This window comes from Phymastichus coffea, unplaced genomic scaffold (assembly GCF_024137745.1).
Source record: "Phymastichus coffea isolate CEN01 unplaced genomic scaffold, Cenicafe_Pcof_1.1 PCOF00023, whole genome shotgun sequence".
In the NCBI taxonomy this organism is placed as follows: domain Eukaryota; kingdom Metazoa; phylum Arthropoda; class Insecta; order Hymenoptera; family Eulophidae; genus Phymastichus; species Phymastichus coffea.
In genome coordinates this window covers 440448-454874 of record NW_026706834.1, presented here as the reverse complement: position 1 = coordinate 454874, position 14427 = coordinate 440448, and the positions used below count along the sequence as shown (strand labels likewise).

Below are 14427 nucleotides of genomic sequence, written 5' to 3'. Positions count from 1 at the left end.
TGGTTTCTGACACTTGACTTTCATTTTTTTTTGTGGAGCTGTGTAATACAAATAAATGGCTATTTTTACGAACTTTCAAATATTTTTCTAGTGGCTTAGAAAAACTGGAAGGACCTCTGGAAAAGTATATGCAGCGAAAAGGAGATTATAATAAAAAATAAAAACGAATCTACATATAAAAATAGTTATCCTATCTTTTTCTAAGTACTTATTGATCCACCTTTGTAATATAGGTCAACACTCGCTCAATATTTACTTGTCTTATGTTATTGAAGTTATTTATCCTGAAAAATAATAGAAAATTATGATATTTTATGATTTCGAAATTAATCAAGTTTAATCCAATTTACGAATTTGTAGGTTAAATTATTTAATTTTATTTTTTTAAATCATAATAATATTCTATGGAATGTAAGACATTTTAGCCTTGGATATTAAATTAACTACTTCATTTCTTATTCCAATTTATTTCTTATGTATTTGCAGGCTTACCGATGGATAATTGATTCACGTGATACTGCTACAACAGGACGCTTGGAAAAATTGAAAGATCCGTATTCTCTTTATCGTTGCCATACAATTATGAATTGTACACGAACTTGTCCAAAGGTGTGTATACAATTAATTTTATTAGTAAAATTTCATCAGTTCAGAAAAATTTCAGAACTCTGATCTATTTGGAACTTTGACAAATATTTTAAAATAAAAAAAAATATTAAAACACGCTGGACTTTCTTGGAGAGTAAGAGATGTAATTAATGGAAAATACATTTTCATTTATATTTGTGGAATGGTATTTATATTGCAATGTTTTCTTTCTGTACAAATCTCTAAACTGAAAATTATCTACTATTACAAACTATTAACCGATTAAGGCCCAGATCAAAACTGGAAGAGATAGCGTCAAACTAACTGTGCGATTCATAGGCAAATCGAAAAAAAAATATCCGTGTTTTTTCTTTTGCCATTTGCAATTGTTTATAAAAAGTTATTTAAACAAATTACCAAAAAAGTTATTGTTTTACAAATCTAATTACGGAAATCAATTTTACGGGAAAAAACATGAAAAAAATGTATATAATATTTTTTTACCGGACTTTAATTTGTTAGTGTAAAACGGCAATAAATAATTGCGGCTCCAACAGTCAAAATTTCTTCGCCAAATCCCAAGTAAAATCTACGCTAGTTAGCGAAAAACTAACTATGCCATTCATAGGCAAATCGAAAAAAAATACCCGTGTTTTTTCTTTTGCCATTTGCAATTGTTTATAAAAATTTATTTGAACAAATTACCAAAAAAATTATTGTTTTACAAATCTGATTGCAGAAATCGATTCTATGGGAAAAAACATGACAAAATAATATGTAACATTTTTTTGTCGGACTTCAATTTGTCATGAAAAACAGCTATCAAGCATTGAATTGATATCGACAGTCACAAGTGATTCAACCTGATGGTTGAGTTCAGTTCAGTTGAAAAAAAATTTTTTTGATTGTAAAAATTTGTAAACCGTGTTAGAGATCACGTTTGAGTGGTGGGCTAACGGTTTTACAGAAAATTTAGAGGTTTTGTTTCTTGATACGAAAATTTGATTTCTATCTGACTTACAGCGAAAATCTATAATTTCTTGTAAATTGCTGTCTATTTTTGAACCAAGCAAAAATGACAAGGCGGATGGTTAAAGATTTAACCGATTTTGTCGAGGATGATGATATTAATGATTCCCGAGCTCATGTCGATATATCGTTCATTCCCGGAGATCACGAAAGCTCAGATGGGGATTCTGATTGCAATGTTGACGAAAATATATCATTTGATTTGATTCCTGTTGGTTCGTATGAACATATAAAAAGCGCATACAGCAGCACTCAAAAACTATTAGAACCCAATCATGTTTACGATTGGCAAGTATTAGATTTGAAAGATAACTCAACTGTGAATAACGATGATCCCTTCAACATTCAATCCATTTCCTTTTTGTATTCTAAAAACTCTTTGGAATTATTTGAACTATATTTCTCAAATTCAATGAAAAATTATATCATAGAAGTTACAACTGAAAACAATTTTGAATTAAGTATGAATGATCTAGAAAAATTTATTGTTATCATAATGATTACTATTTTCAATTCGAAAAAAAATCTCCGTGACTATTGGTCAACTAAAAAATCTTACAATGTCCAGTTATTTCTGAACTTATGACAAGAAATAAATTTATTTAAATCAAGAAGAAAATAAGATTTTATAAACTTCAAAATGAAAATAAAAATGATAAAGTTTGGAAAATTAGAAGTTTATATGATTATTTTCGTGAAAATAGTATGCAGTTCAGTTTTTTTTATTACAACTTAGCAATAGATGAGATAATGGTAAGATGTTTTGGGAAGTTTGGCATAAAATAGTGTATTAGAAATAAGCCAATCAGATTTGGAATAAAATTATGGGCCCTTTGTTCCTCAGATGGATATTTATATGAACTGGATATTTATACAGATAAAGCAGGACTCGATGAACGGAACCCTCTAGTTGCTGTTTGTTTGGGATCGAAAGTCATTATCAAGTTGCTATCGCCTTTACTACAAGTAACTAATAAAGAAGATCTTACTAAGTATCATGTGTATTTTGATAATTTTTTCACCAATCCAGATCTTATGGTACATTTGGAAAAAATTGGATTATCAGCAACTGGGACGGTCAGACAAAACCGCGTCAAAGAAAAAGTTGAAATGCCAAAAAAAGCTGAGAGGGGAACAACTATCGCTCTTCACGATCAAAATTCCAAACTGAATTATATAACTATGATGGATTCCAAACCTGTATCAGTGTTATCAACAAAATTTGTGGATGAACCGAGAATTGAAGTGCAGCGATGGCATGAAAAAGCTAAGAGGTCCATTCTTTTCCCTCAAGCGTTTTCTTCCTATAACCAAAACATGGGTGGGGTTGATTTGCATGATCAACATTGCAATGCTTTGATGCCTTCAATTAGGAGTAAAAAATGGACATGGTGTCTGTTCTTACGACTTATTCAGGCTTCATTGACTAATGCAACTGTGATTTATAATAAGCTGCACCCAGACTTGCCTAAAGGTTCAAAAGATATTGTGCAAGAAGTTTGTGAATTTTATCTTGAGAAATTTGTGAATCAACGTCCTAACAAGCGAAAGAGATCAAGCGACACATCATTGCATAAACACGTAATCAAACAAGGTATGTACAAAACATGTGGGGTATTATCGTGTGAGATGAAAACTGAATTTTATTACCAAAAATGTGCTATACCTTTGTGCAAAAGACACCGAGAAGATCACGAAAATAAAACTGAATAAAAATTCAATCGAATTACATGATCAATGTTTGATAGCTGTTTTTCATGACAAATTGAAGTCCGACAAAATAATGTTACATATATTTTTTTCATGTATTTTCCCGTATAATCGATTCTCGCAATCAGATTTCAAAAAAAATTACTTTTTTGGTAATTTGGTTAAATAACTTTTTATAAACAATTGCAAATGACAAAAGAAAAAACACGGGTATTTTTTTTTCGATTCGCCTATGAATGACATAGTTAGTTTTTCAATATCTAGCGTAGATTTTGCTTGGGATTTGGCGAAGAAACTTTGACTGTTGGAGCCGCAATTATTTATTGCCGTTTTACATTAATAAATTGAAGTCCGGTAAAAAAATGTTACATACATTTTTTTCATGCTTTTTCCCGTAGAATCGATTTCCGCAATCAGATTCGTAAAACAATAACTTTTTTGGTAATTTGTTTAAATAACTTTTTATAAACAATTGCAAATGGCTAAAGAAAAAACACGGGTATCTTTTTTTTCGATTTGCCTATGAATCGCATAGTTAGTTTGACGCTATCTCTTCCAGTTTTTGCCTGGGCCTTAATAGGTTAAGTATGAAGTAGAACTATTTTTTCCTCTATAATAGAAAATTTTCAAGGCACTTCGTTAATCTTTTACTGTCCGTTTTTCCTTGCTTTTTCCGAGTAAGATTTCACTTTGCCTATATCACCGCTCCAGAATTTTTCTCAGTTTAATCGATTTTGTAACTCCCCAGAGTTTGCTAAAATTACAGGCAGTGTTCCTTAATCGGTCAAATCCATAGCTATCAACTTTACACAATTCGTACTGAACATTGTCACCAGATGAATAGTTTTCTACCTGGCCCATAACATAACCTCAATAGGTAAATTTATGCAATTTATCAGGTCGGTCCTTGACAGTGGCCACTACATTTTAGTGGTTTTACTCATTTCATCTGAAGTAGCGTCCTTTATCATTGTCTTAATCGGCCGATATGTCTAGCAGACTGACAGTGCAACGAGTAAAAATACTTGCAGATTGTTAAAATAAAAGGTAAAATAATATAAAATAAATGCAAAATGTAGAGGCGAGATACGCAGCATATAATGTGACAACTGCTGAGTTGACAAATTGCAGTTCAGCAGATAAGGTACATACCAAAAACAAGCGAGAAATAACATGGTAGTACTGTACTGTAAATCGTCGTGCTTCTGGGACGATGTAAGAAATTCTAGATAATAAACTCATGTCTACACTTTATAATTATTCACTATATTTTAACTAGATGATTGAGAAAAGTTGTTGAATAGAAAAATAAAGTTCGTATATGCCCCTATCGGAATTACACCTGCCACCACAAGAACGGTCTTGGTTAAGACCGTTTTTTAGGAGCAGACAATCCTCAATGTTCCCTGTCATCACAGGGAATATTGAGGAACAGACGTTCATCAGTTGTTTACTGTATTTCTTGATTTCCAACGCAGCCGCCCCCACTTACGTCTCCTTGTTTCGTTACGACTTTCCGTCCATTTTATTTATTCAACCTTTTACACATAATTCACCCGCTGTTTTTCTCATACTAAATTCATCCAAATTCCAGGCATCCATCCACCTTCTTCCCTCTCAGAGCAGTCTCAATAAAGATCGTGACTGCTGTCCAGCTGTCTTCGTCACGTAATATTTTTGTCACAGTATTGTCCGGCATAATACCAGTTTTCTTTTTCAGTTGCGATCTGTCCGTGGTTCATCATGGGCACGCCTAAAAAGTGTGCTCTGCGTTGTCTTTGTCACGTCCACAATGTTTGTAGTCTAGCGTCCGTACTCGGTTGCATCTAAATAAGTAATGTCTGAAGTATCGATGGCTAGTGAGGAATTGGGTCAAGTAAAAGTCAACCTCCCCGAACCCTCGTTGCGTCCACGGTTTTAGACCATTTATCAAGCGTCTTGTCCATGTTGCCGTCTTGTTTCTTGTCCACCGTTGGTTCCAGTCGTTTACTGTTCTGTCTTGTTCCATAACAGCTGCGTTAGTTCTTCCTATGTCAGAGCTTGTCTCGTACTTTCATTTCTGTTATTTGGCGAGCGCTATTTACAACACTCCTTGTCTCTGTACTTTCGTTAATCGTTTACGATATTTTTTAACGTCGAGCTTATCAGCCCAGATTTCCGCACCGTACAACATGATCGAGTGGGGCAATGACATTAGCAGACGTCTCGATTCTTACATGTTTGTACGATCACCGCCGCTACGTCGTCGGCATAAGCGACCAGCGAGGTATTTCCAGTATAGCCAGACTTACTAGGCCGTCATCAACCCTGTTCCAGAAATCTGGTCCCAGAATTGACCCCTGCATAACGCCCGTAGTGATGAGTCCGTTAGACTATCCTTCAGTCGTCTCGCACGTGATCCGTCTGTCTCGTAGGTAATTCCTCAATACCCGCATGAGCTAGGAGGAACTCCGAAAGGTCGTAGAGCAGCCAAAATGGCCTCCCTCCTGGTGAAGTTAAAGGCATTTTTAACATCTAATATCGCAACAAGACCAGTGGTCTCGCACCATAACATACTCGGTTTACCCACTGGAAGGTTTCGGTGACCTTCCTTATTGCGCCTATTATTGAGTGTCCTTTACGGAAGCCATATTGATTGTCAGTCAGTCCTCCGGTTCCGTGATCGAGTCCGTTTGTCGTGGTCTCAGTAGTGCTTCGTACAGTTTTCCCGCAGTGTCTAACAGGCTCAAGTGTCTGTAGAAAAAAGGAATGCCAGGTTCTTCTTTTTCATTATATAGCAAGACTAATTTTGCTATTTTCCACCGCGTCGCGAATGAGCCGGTCTGTAAGTTTATATGTTTACTGTTGGTTCCTGAACTTGCTATATTTTACTATCCTACCTTAGGGTATCCCAATTAAGACCCTGTGATGTTCGTATCATTTATAAATAATCATAATTCGAACTCTCGTATCCAGCTAATGAGTAAGAATTTATTTCTAATAATTTTACTCGTCGATAAATAAATAAATCAAATGTACTCTAATACTAATAAACAAATCAAATATATATAAATAAGTATAATGTTTCAAGGAAAGTCAGACGATACGTTAGTTTCTTATGGTGCGAATTGTCGCATAAGCAGAGCTAAAGTCTTTCTTGGATACGATATAATTCGGCCCAAGTTTCTTATAGCGCCAAATGTTCTATAAGTCGAGCTCGAATTATAAGGAAGGAACAGTCTTGCTCAGTTAATCACAATGAAAGAAAGAACTTAGGTATTAGCCAAGTTTATTCAGACTCATGCGCTCACTTTGCAAGGCTAGAAGTGAATGCTAGTCTGTGCAAAAGTGGGCCTATTTATACACAGATTTTCCCACTTATTATTGCAGGAGAGATGTCATCGAACATTCGTGAGACATTCGCGAATTTTGAGAAATGAGTTTTCTTAATTTACAAGTAAATAACCATTAATAGTAAGCTTTTAACACATGTAAACTTTACAGAATTTGTTGTTTGTTGATTTTATACAATATACAATTATCGCAAATAGTGTCGTCAAAAGTTATTAACTAATAAAGTTAATTAACATGATATTACAATATTTACAATAGAAAATTATTAAATTTTTATATAACTTTATAGTTGATTAATTTCGGAAGTATTTTCTAAAAATAAATATTTAAATTAGTTAATAACATTTGAATTATAACTAATTTTTCATATTTGTAACGGTTTTTTCTAATCTTATAATGCAATTATTAGATTAATTATCTAAGATTTCTAGATCATAAAGCTATCATTATTAAGTATAAAATTAATACTTTCGTTTTATATACAGCTTATTGTTTAAATAAATTATTAATTGTTTATTTACTAATAATAGTTATTATTCAGCTGTTATTAATGAAACCAATTCTTACTCATATACTATACTTATTCATTTTGCATATGGATTATTTACATTTTTCTAATAATTCATATTGTTAGCGTAATAAATAAATCAACTTTGCATATTGAAATTCATTATTATTTAATAATTAAATGCAATTTGTGTTATTATATTCTGAATCCACGTACTAAAATCTATATAATAAATACTTTGTTATATTAAAATTATCTCTAATTAACAAATTTTTCTTAATCACTATATCTATATCTATTACTTTGTGACGTTACGCTATTTATTTTGATTTGACTCTTATATGAATATAATCGAGTAAACAGTGAGGTAGCGCCGTTTAATGTATTGATTTGAATAAACAGATAGATGTGTTAGACTGGTTGCAGTGATTCAGTGATATAATAAACTAGCTCATAGATAGGACCGTTACAACCCGTCTAAATAGTATTCTTTCTCTGGTTATGTGTCCTATCCCATTGTCTTTCCAGTCATTACTGCATGTCAATCTTTATGCTAACTTATCAGCACATCCCTTGATATCTAGGTTTAGTACTTCTATGTCAAGCATCATCGTGATAGATGCCATAGGTGTCCTTCTTTTCAGTCCACAAATTCTTCTGCAAGTGATAGCCTGAATGTGTTTGAGTATCTTCTTTGATGTTACTTTCTTAGTTACTTTTCTCCATATTATTATTGTGTAAGTCAGGTTTGGTGCTTGTATAACTCTGTATACCTATAGAGTTTTTCGAGGGTCAAGTCCATAACCTCTCCCAATAGATAATCTAGATGCATGAATATATTTATCACTTACCTATTTTGCATTTGTAGATGACGCTGGCAGTTTAACTTTCTATCTAAGTATATTTCTAGAAGTTATATCCTTTCTGAATAGAATATTGTATCATCGTAAAAGAATATTTGTTTTTTGACCTCATTTTTGTATTTTCTCGTGACAACAACAATCTGTCTTACCAAGATTAACTGCCAAAATCTCTCCATGACAACATACCTGATCACATCGCAGATATCCTTGTAAGAGGTTCGGTAGTATTTCCTCGTATTTTCCTTTAACAATAATTCTGAATTTATCAGCATATTCGACTGCAGTAACTCCTTCTCTGTCAAGTATATGTATAGCCTCATCTATGAGATTTTACAGTAGAGATAAAAACACCTTTCTCTGAGGATGTTCTTCGTTGATGATTATACCTTGTATTTATTTTACCTGTCATATACTAAACACGTTTTTGTAATTTAGTGTTCCCTTAATACATATTCTGATGGATTAAAGTATACCCAAACCAATTAGAGCATTATCTATAGTGTTTTTAAAGATGATACTGAAAACTCCCTCTATATTCACAAAGACTATTATAACAATCTCCTCCTCTCCTCCTTTTCAATGTAAATAACCAAACCGTCAAAGAGGGCGGTCTCAATAGATTTTTACACAGAGTATGTATGCTAATTATAATGAAATAATCCCTGTGCTGTCATGTTTTACCTGGCATACAGATCCATCAGCTTTTGCACTATTTTAAGCATAAACAAAGTTAGGCTAATCAACCTGAAACTTTTCACCGCGTAATCAGTCCTAAAATGCTTTCAAGTCCTTCCTCTAACATCTTGGAAAAGATGTTATCAGAGCCGAATATTATATATATTTTTTCCCATTTTATATATTACTATCTGTGTTAAGGTTTTTCAGTTGGTTTCTCTACGATTCTCCTCTTGTCGTCTTCGTTTCTCTCATTGTATCTCTCCTTCCCTACCAAAGTTAGGTAAGTTTATTAATAGAAGTTTCAGTCTGTCCTCCTCTGTTTCCAGGTATACGCTTGATCCATCTTTAAGAATCTGTAATTGAACATTATTTGCCCTGATAAGAAGCCTAGCTATTTTAGCAGAATATGCTAAGCTACTCATTCTTGAACAGTAGCTCTGTCATGGTTCTTTTTTATATTTAAACTCATTCAATACCTCATCAACCAAAAACCTCATTCTTAAAGTTTTCGAGTTTTTCTTTGTACACCATTCATCCTTCCGAGCCTTTTTAATTTTTAGATCTATTTAAAGCTTTTTTTTCTCAATATATCAACGTGTTTGTTCCATCATGGCGTGTTACTTGATTGTCTACATGGTTTCAGTGAACAATTATTCTTTCATAACCCAACCCTACCATGACTTTGCGAATATGGTTTACTATCCAATTGAGGTCCACTTTTTTGTCATGTTATCATTTCAAAGTGATCTAAACATTCTTTCAGTTCCTCCACGTAACGTACTAAATTCGTATTCTTGAGCTTTCTTTCATTCCCTTTTCGATCATGATAATTCCATTCCAAAAATGATGATCATATAATCCAACATGGATGGTTCCTTCTCCACTTTTCAATTAGTTATTCTTTTCATATCTTTATTGAGATCATGGTAAAATCAAGAACCTTCTCTCTATTATGTTATAAAGATTAATTATTTCCCACAATTAACAATGTCCATCTGTATACCTGTAATGAATTCGACTAGTACTTCTTTCCTATTGTTGATAACTGTACTGTCCCATACTATATAATGAGCGTTGATTGCATCCGATCAATTCAAGATTTTTGTGCATGCAGTACTCTATTAATTTCTTCATGCCATTTGTTAGCATGTTTTTTTTTTGATGTTGTAAGTAATTCGAAGTGACTATAGTTGTCCTTATCCCTTTCTTATCTTTTAGTTAAATTTTATTTAAATTTACAATCCCTGAAACTTACATTCTGTAACAGAAGGTTATCAATTCCTTTAACTCAGACACACGTGTGCGCATTTCCATCATTATTACCCACAAATAGTTAGTGGCCATTTGTTAATAAGCCTCTAATATGATCCCTTCATAACCAAAGTTTCTATATTAGTACTATACGTATAGGTGCCGTTTCTATACTCATTGATAGAATCTCAAAAGCGCTTTTAGAATTGTTCAAATTAATCTGGGTAAAACATATCCAGATGTAAGAGATGGTTAATACTCCATTCTCCGCTGTATTTACCCGTCTCTTCAAAAACCACCGGCTCCGGATTGGTTTAGCACCTTTAAAGTTGCTTTCTCGTCATCGACCATCAGTTTGAAATTTCTGTTTTTCAGGATAGCTACCGACGGTTTATCCAGGCCTAGAATCAAAATGTCATGAAACATTTGATTCAGGATCATACATCTTGTAAAGTCTATCCCCTCATTCAGCCTCCGGACCATCCTGCAATCGGGTCATCATGCACATATGACGTCAACAACGGAAAAGTTTAACAAAAATGACGACAAAAACTAAGAGGAAGTTTCATTTGTTATTACAAAAGATATGATTTACTCAAATTTACTCAAATGAAAATTACGAGAGCAAGAATATTTGTTGTTCATCCAAGTTTCTATTTTTTTCACGAAATAGTTTTTTTATTTATATGAATTTTATTTATATAAATTTGACGTATAGTGATATAAACAATTATAACGCTCCAATATACAGCTTAAAACTCAATGAAAAAACGGTAATATCAAAGAAATGTTTATAAAGTACTTAAATATTAACGGACGTACAAAAAGATGATTCTTAATAGTGAAGAAATAAAATGTTTTTTATCCAAACAAATGAAAAACGTTACAAATTTGATACGTTGTATTGATATCAAAATGCTGTACCTGAAAATTACCGTGAGCATATGACTGAAAAAGCTGTACTTTTAAATAACACAGGCCGACAAAAAATTTTACCAAGAACCCGAGTATAGTTTTCCGAAGGTTTTTTGCGCGCTGAATCCGAATCCGAGGTCAGAATTACTCTGGTGGCTCCGGTTTTCGAGATATCCTAACCTTAAAGTGCAAAAAACGCTATTTTTGCCTATATTTGAGGTTATGTAGCAAAGAAAAGAAATTTTTTTTCAAAAAACTGTATACATGAAATTAAAGTATGAGTTTTCTTCTTTCAAATGCCGTTGAGTATGCTCGGATATCTTTTTTTTTCACGAAGTTACACAAATTTGAAATAAAAAGCACTTGGCTAACTTGCTCTACCCAGCGTCATGTGGGTGTGCCTGCTTAGGGGTTGGGAGGGCTGGTTTTAAAGGGTTGAGGAGGTATTTGGGGATGAGGCCTATCTAGATCATATTAGTACGCATACCTGTGATTAGAAAATGAGTTTTTTTATCAAAAAGCAGTTAATTAAACTTGCTCTACCTAGAGTTATGTGGGTGAGCCTGTTTAGGGGTTGGCAGGGGTGGTTTTTACCCGTAAGAGAACATTTTGTAAATAGAAGCACGATGCTCACAATATTTTTTAGTGTTTTGTCATATTTCCAAGTTTGGTTTAAATTGGTGAGTGGCTCTTTAATATGGTTACTTGTTAGATAGCTTGGGTTGAATGATGTGGTGCTTTTTAAATTCATAAAATTTGAAATTTTCAAATTTGTGTAACTTCGTGAAAAAAAAAGATATCCGAGCATACTCAACGGCATTTGAAAGAAGAAAACTCATACTTTAATTTGATGTATACAGTTTTTTGAAAAAAATTTCTTTTCTTTGCTACATAACCTCAAATATAGGCAAAAATCGCGTTTTTTGCACTTTAAGGTTAGGATATCTCGAAAACCGGAGCCACCAGAGTAATTCTGACCTCGGATTCGGATTCAGCGCGCAAAAAACCTTCGGAAAACTATACTCGGGTTCTTGGCAAAATATTTTTGTCAAATTCTGTTGGCCTGTGTAATTTATACAAATCTCATAGTTTCTAAATTGATGTTGAAAAAGATAATGACAAAAAAAAGAATAAACTCTCATATTAACAAACACAGGAGAAATAATAGACGTTATATTAAATAGTCAGTCAGTCAGTCAGAGTGGTCACGCGAATCCTAGCCTCAAAGTTTTGCCCGCGCGCGAGAAGAAGGAATAAGAGTAGAATACGTGTTTGAGTTTCGTTATTGCCGTGCTGAATTGAATCAGTTGTTGTGCTGCATTTTGTTGTTTGGTGCTGTTTTCGATTGGGTGTATATTTTTGTGCTCTTGATTGTTTTTCCACTTAATTTGTTACTCTCGTGACGTTAGTGAGTTGACCAGTAGACTTGTTTTGTTTGGACTTTTGTGAGTGACAGTTGAGTCTTATTGTTTGGTGCGTCAGTTATGTCTGACAATAGATGTTTTTCGTGCCCGTCTAAGGGCCCTATCAACGTTAGTGATGCCGTGCAGTGTCCAGGTTGCCGATCACTCTATCACAGGAGTTGTGCGAGCAAGACCGCCAAACATTCTAATGGGTCATTCAAAAAGTGTTGTGGAGGACTTGAGATACCTTCGAGAGCATCATTGTTATCTCCAGTGTTGTCTCCGATCATGAGTGCCGTGCAAGCCGGATTAGTGTCTAATCCGTCTCCGCCTAAGCCCCTCAATGATTCGCATTGCGAATCATGGGACGATGTTGTGAAATACGAGGTGTGTTCAAAAAGTAACGAGAATTTTTAAATTTCGCGGGTTTGGAGAGTCCGCTTGTATAAAATTTTTTTTTATTATGTTGGTACACATGCCGCTGAAGTACGATAAAATTTTCAGCAATATTCATTGCTTACTTTTTAAGTGGCAGCCGCTAACGTTAGACGTGTTTTTCGAGCTCGGCGATTTTCGTTTGTGAAAAAAAATGGATCAAAGAATTTGTATTAAATTTTGCGTAAAAAATGAAATAAAGTGTAGTAAAGTTTGTCAAATGTTAACAAAGGCATATAGTGAGTCTGCTATTAAAGCAAGGATTTATGAGTGGTATAAGCGTTTCCAAGATGGCCACGAAAACGTTGAAGATGACGAACGACCCGGACGCCCAAGCACATCAACAACCGATGAAAACGTGAAAAAAGTGAAAGAAATGGTTATGAACGATCGCCGAATCACAATCAGAGAAGTCGCTGATGATGTTGGCATATCAGTTGGCTCATGCCATCAAATTTTTTCGAATGTTTTGGGTATGAAACGTGTGGCAGCAAAATTCGTTCCAAAATTGTTGAATTTCGAACAAAAACAGCGGCGAATGGAAGTTGCTCAGGAGTCGCTAAATGAAGTCAATAACGATGCAGAACTATTAAAACGTGTTATAACAGGTGACGAAACATGGGTTTACGGATATGATGTCGAAACTAAGGCTCAATCGTCCCAGTGGAGGCATTCTGGATCGCCAAGACCGAAAAAGGCTCGACAAGTGCGGTCGAATGTGAAGGTTATGCTCACTGTGTTCTTCGATTTTAATGGCATAGTGCATTATGAATTCTTGCCACAAGGTCAAACAATCAATAAGCAGTACTACCTACAAGTTCAACGTCGTTTGCGTGAAGCAATCCGAAAAAAACGCCCGGATTTATGGCAAAATAATTCATGGCTTTTGCACCATGATATTGCGCCTGCTCACACTTCATTGCTTGTTCGTGAATTTTTGGCCAAAAACGAAACTGTAACGATGCCTCAGCCTCCATATTCGCCAGATATGGCTCCATGTGACTTTTTTCTATTTCCAAAAATAAAGAGAACATTAAAAGGCCGTCGTTTTACAAGCATAGATGACATTAAAAGCGAATCGCTGAAAGAGCTAAAAGCTATTACAAAGATCGAGTTTCAAAAGTGTTTCGAGGATTGGAAAAAGCGTTGGCATAAGTGTATTGTATCCGAAGGGGACTACTTTGAAGGCGACAACATTAATGTAGATGAATAAATAAATATTTTTTTCATAAAACGAAAATTCTCGTTATTTTTTGAACACACCTCGTATTTCGATTCGAAATTGAACAGCATCGTCTCATTGATTTCTGGAAGGTGTGATGAGCTGCAGCGCGTGACGGATGGTCTTGTCGCGCGCTCTGATGCCATGGATGCCAGGATGGGCGTCATTCCGCATGAGCTTTCGGTGGTCACTGGCTCCATTGCCTCACAATTTCAGGCGGTCAACCATTCTATCTCGGAGCATGCCACTCGAGTTGACGACCACGAGGTTAGGCTGGCAAGGGTGGAAAGTTGTGTCGGCGAGTCCTCCACAAAGATTGATACGGTTACTCTCGCGGAGATGAACGAGCAGCGGAGAAGGAAATGTAATTGTATTATATACAATTTCCCTGAACATGTCTCGTCGGCCGAGGACACAGCGGCAGTGGCGGCGCTACTTGTGGGGGCGAGTATCGATGCTTCATTGCTCACCACTTTGCGCCTTAGAAAGAGG

At 34.7% G+C, this 14427-nt stretch overlaps 1 protein-coding gene across 2 annotated transcripts in view; it reads left to right on the top strand.

Moving 5' to 3' along the window:
* Positions 1-14427, top strand: part of LOC131675474 (succinate dehydrogenase [ubiquinone] iron-sulfur subunit, mitochondrial) — a 224370-nt gene that overhangs the window by 189844 nt on the left and 20099 nt on the right. For both annotated transcript variants that reach the window (XM_058954466.1, XM_058954467.1), the window contains exon 6: positions 487-609. In XM_058954466.1, coding sequence (XP_058810449.1) covers positions 487-609 — 123 coding nt within the window. The remainder of the gene's footprint in view (positions 1-486; positions 610-14427) is intronic.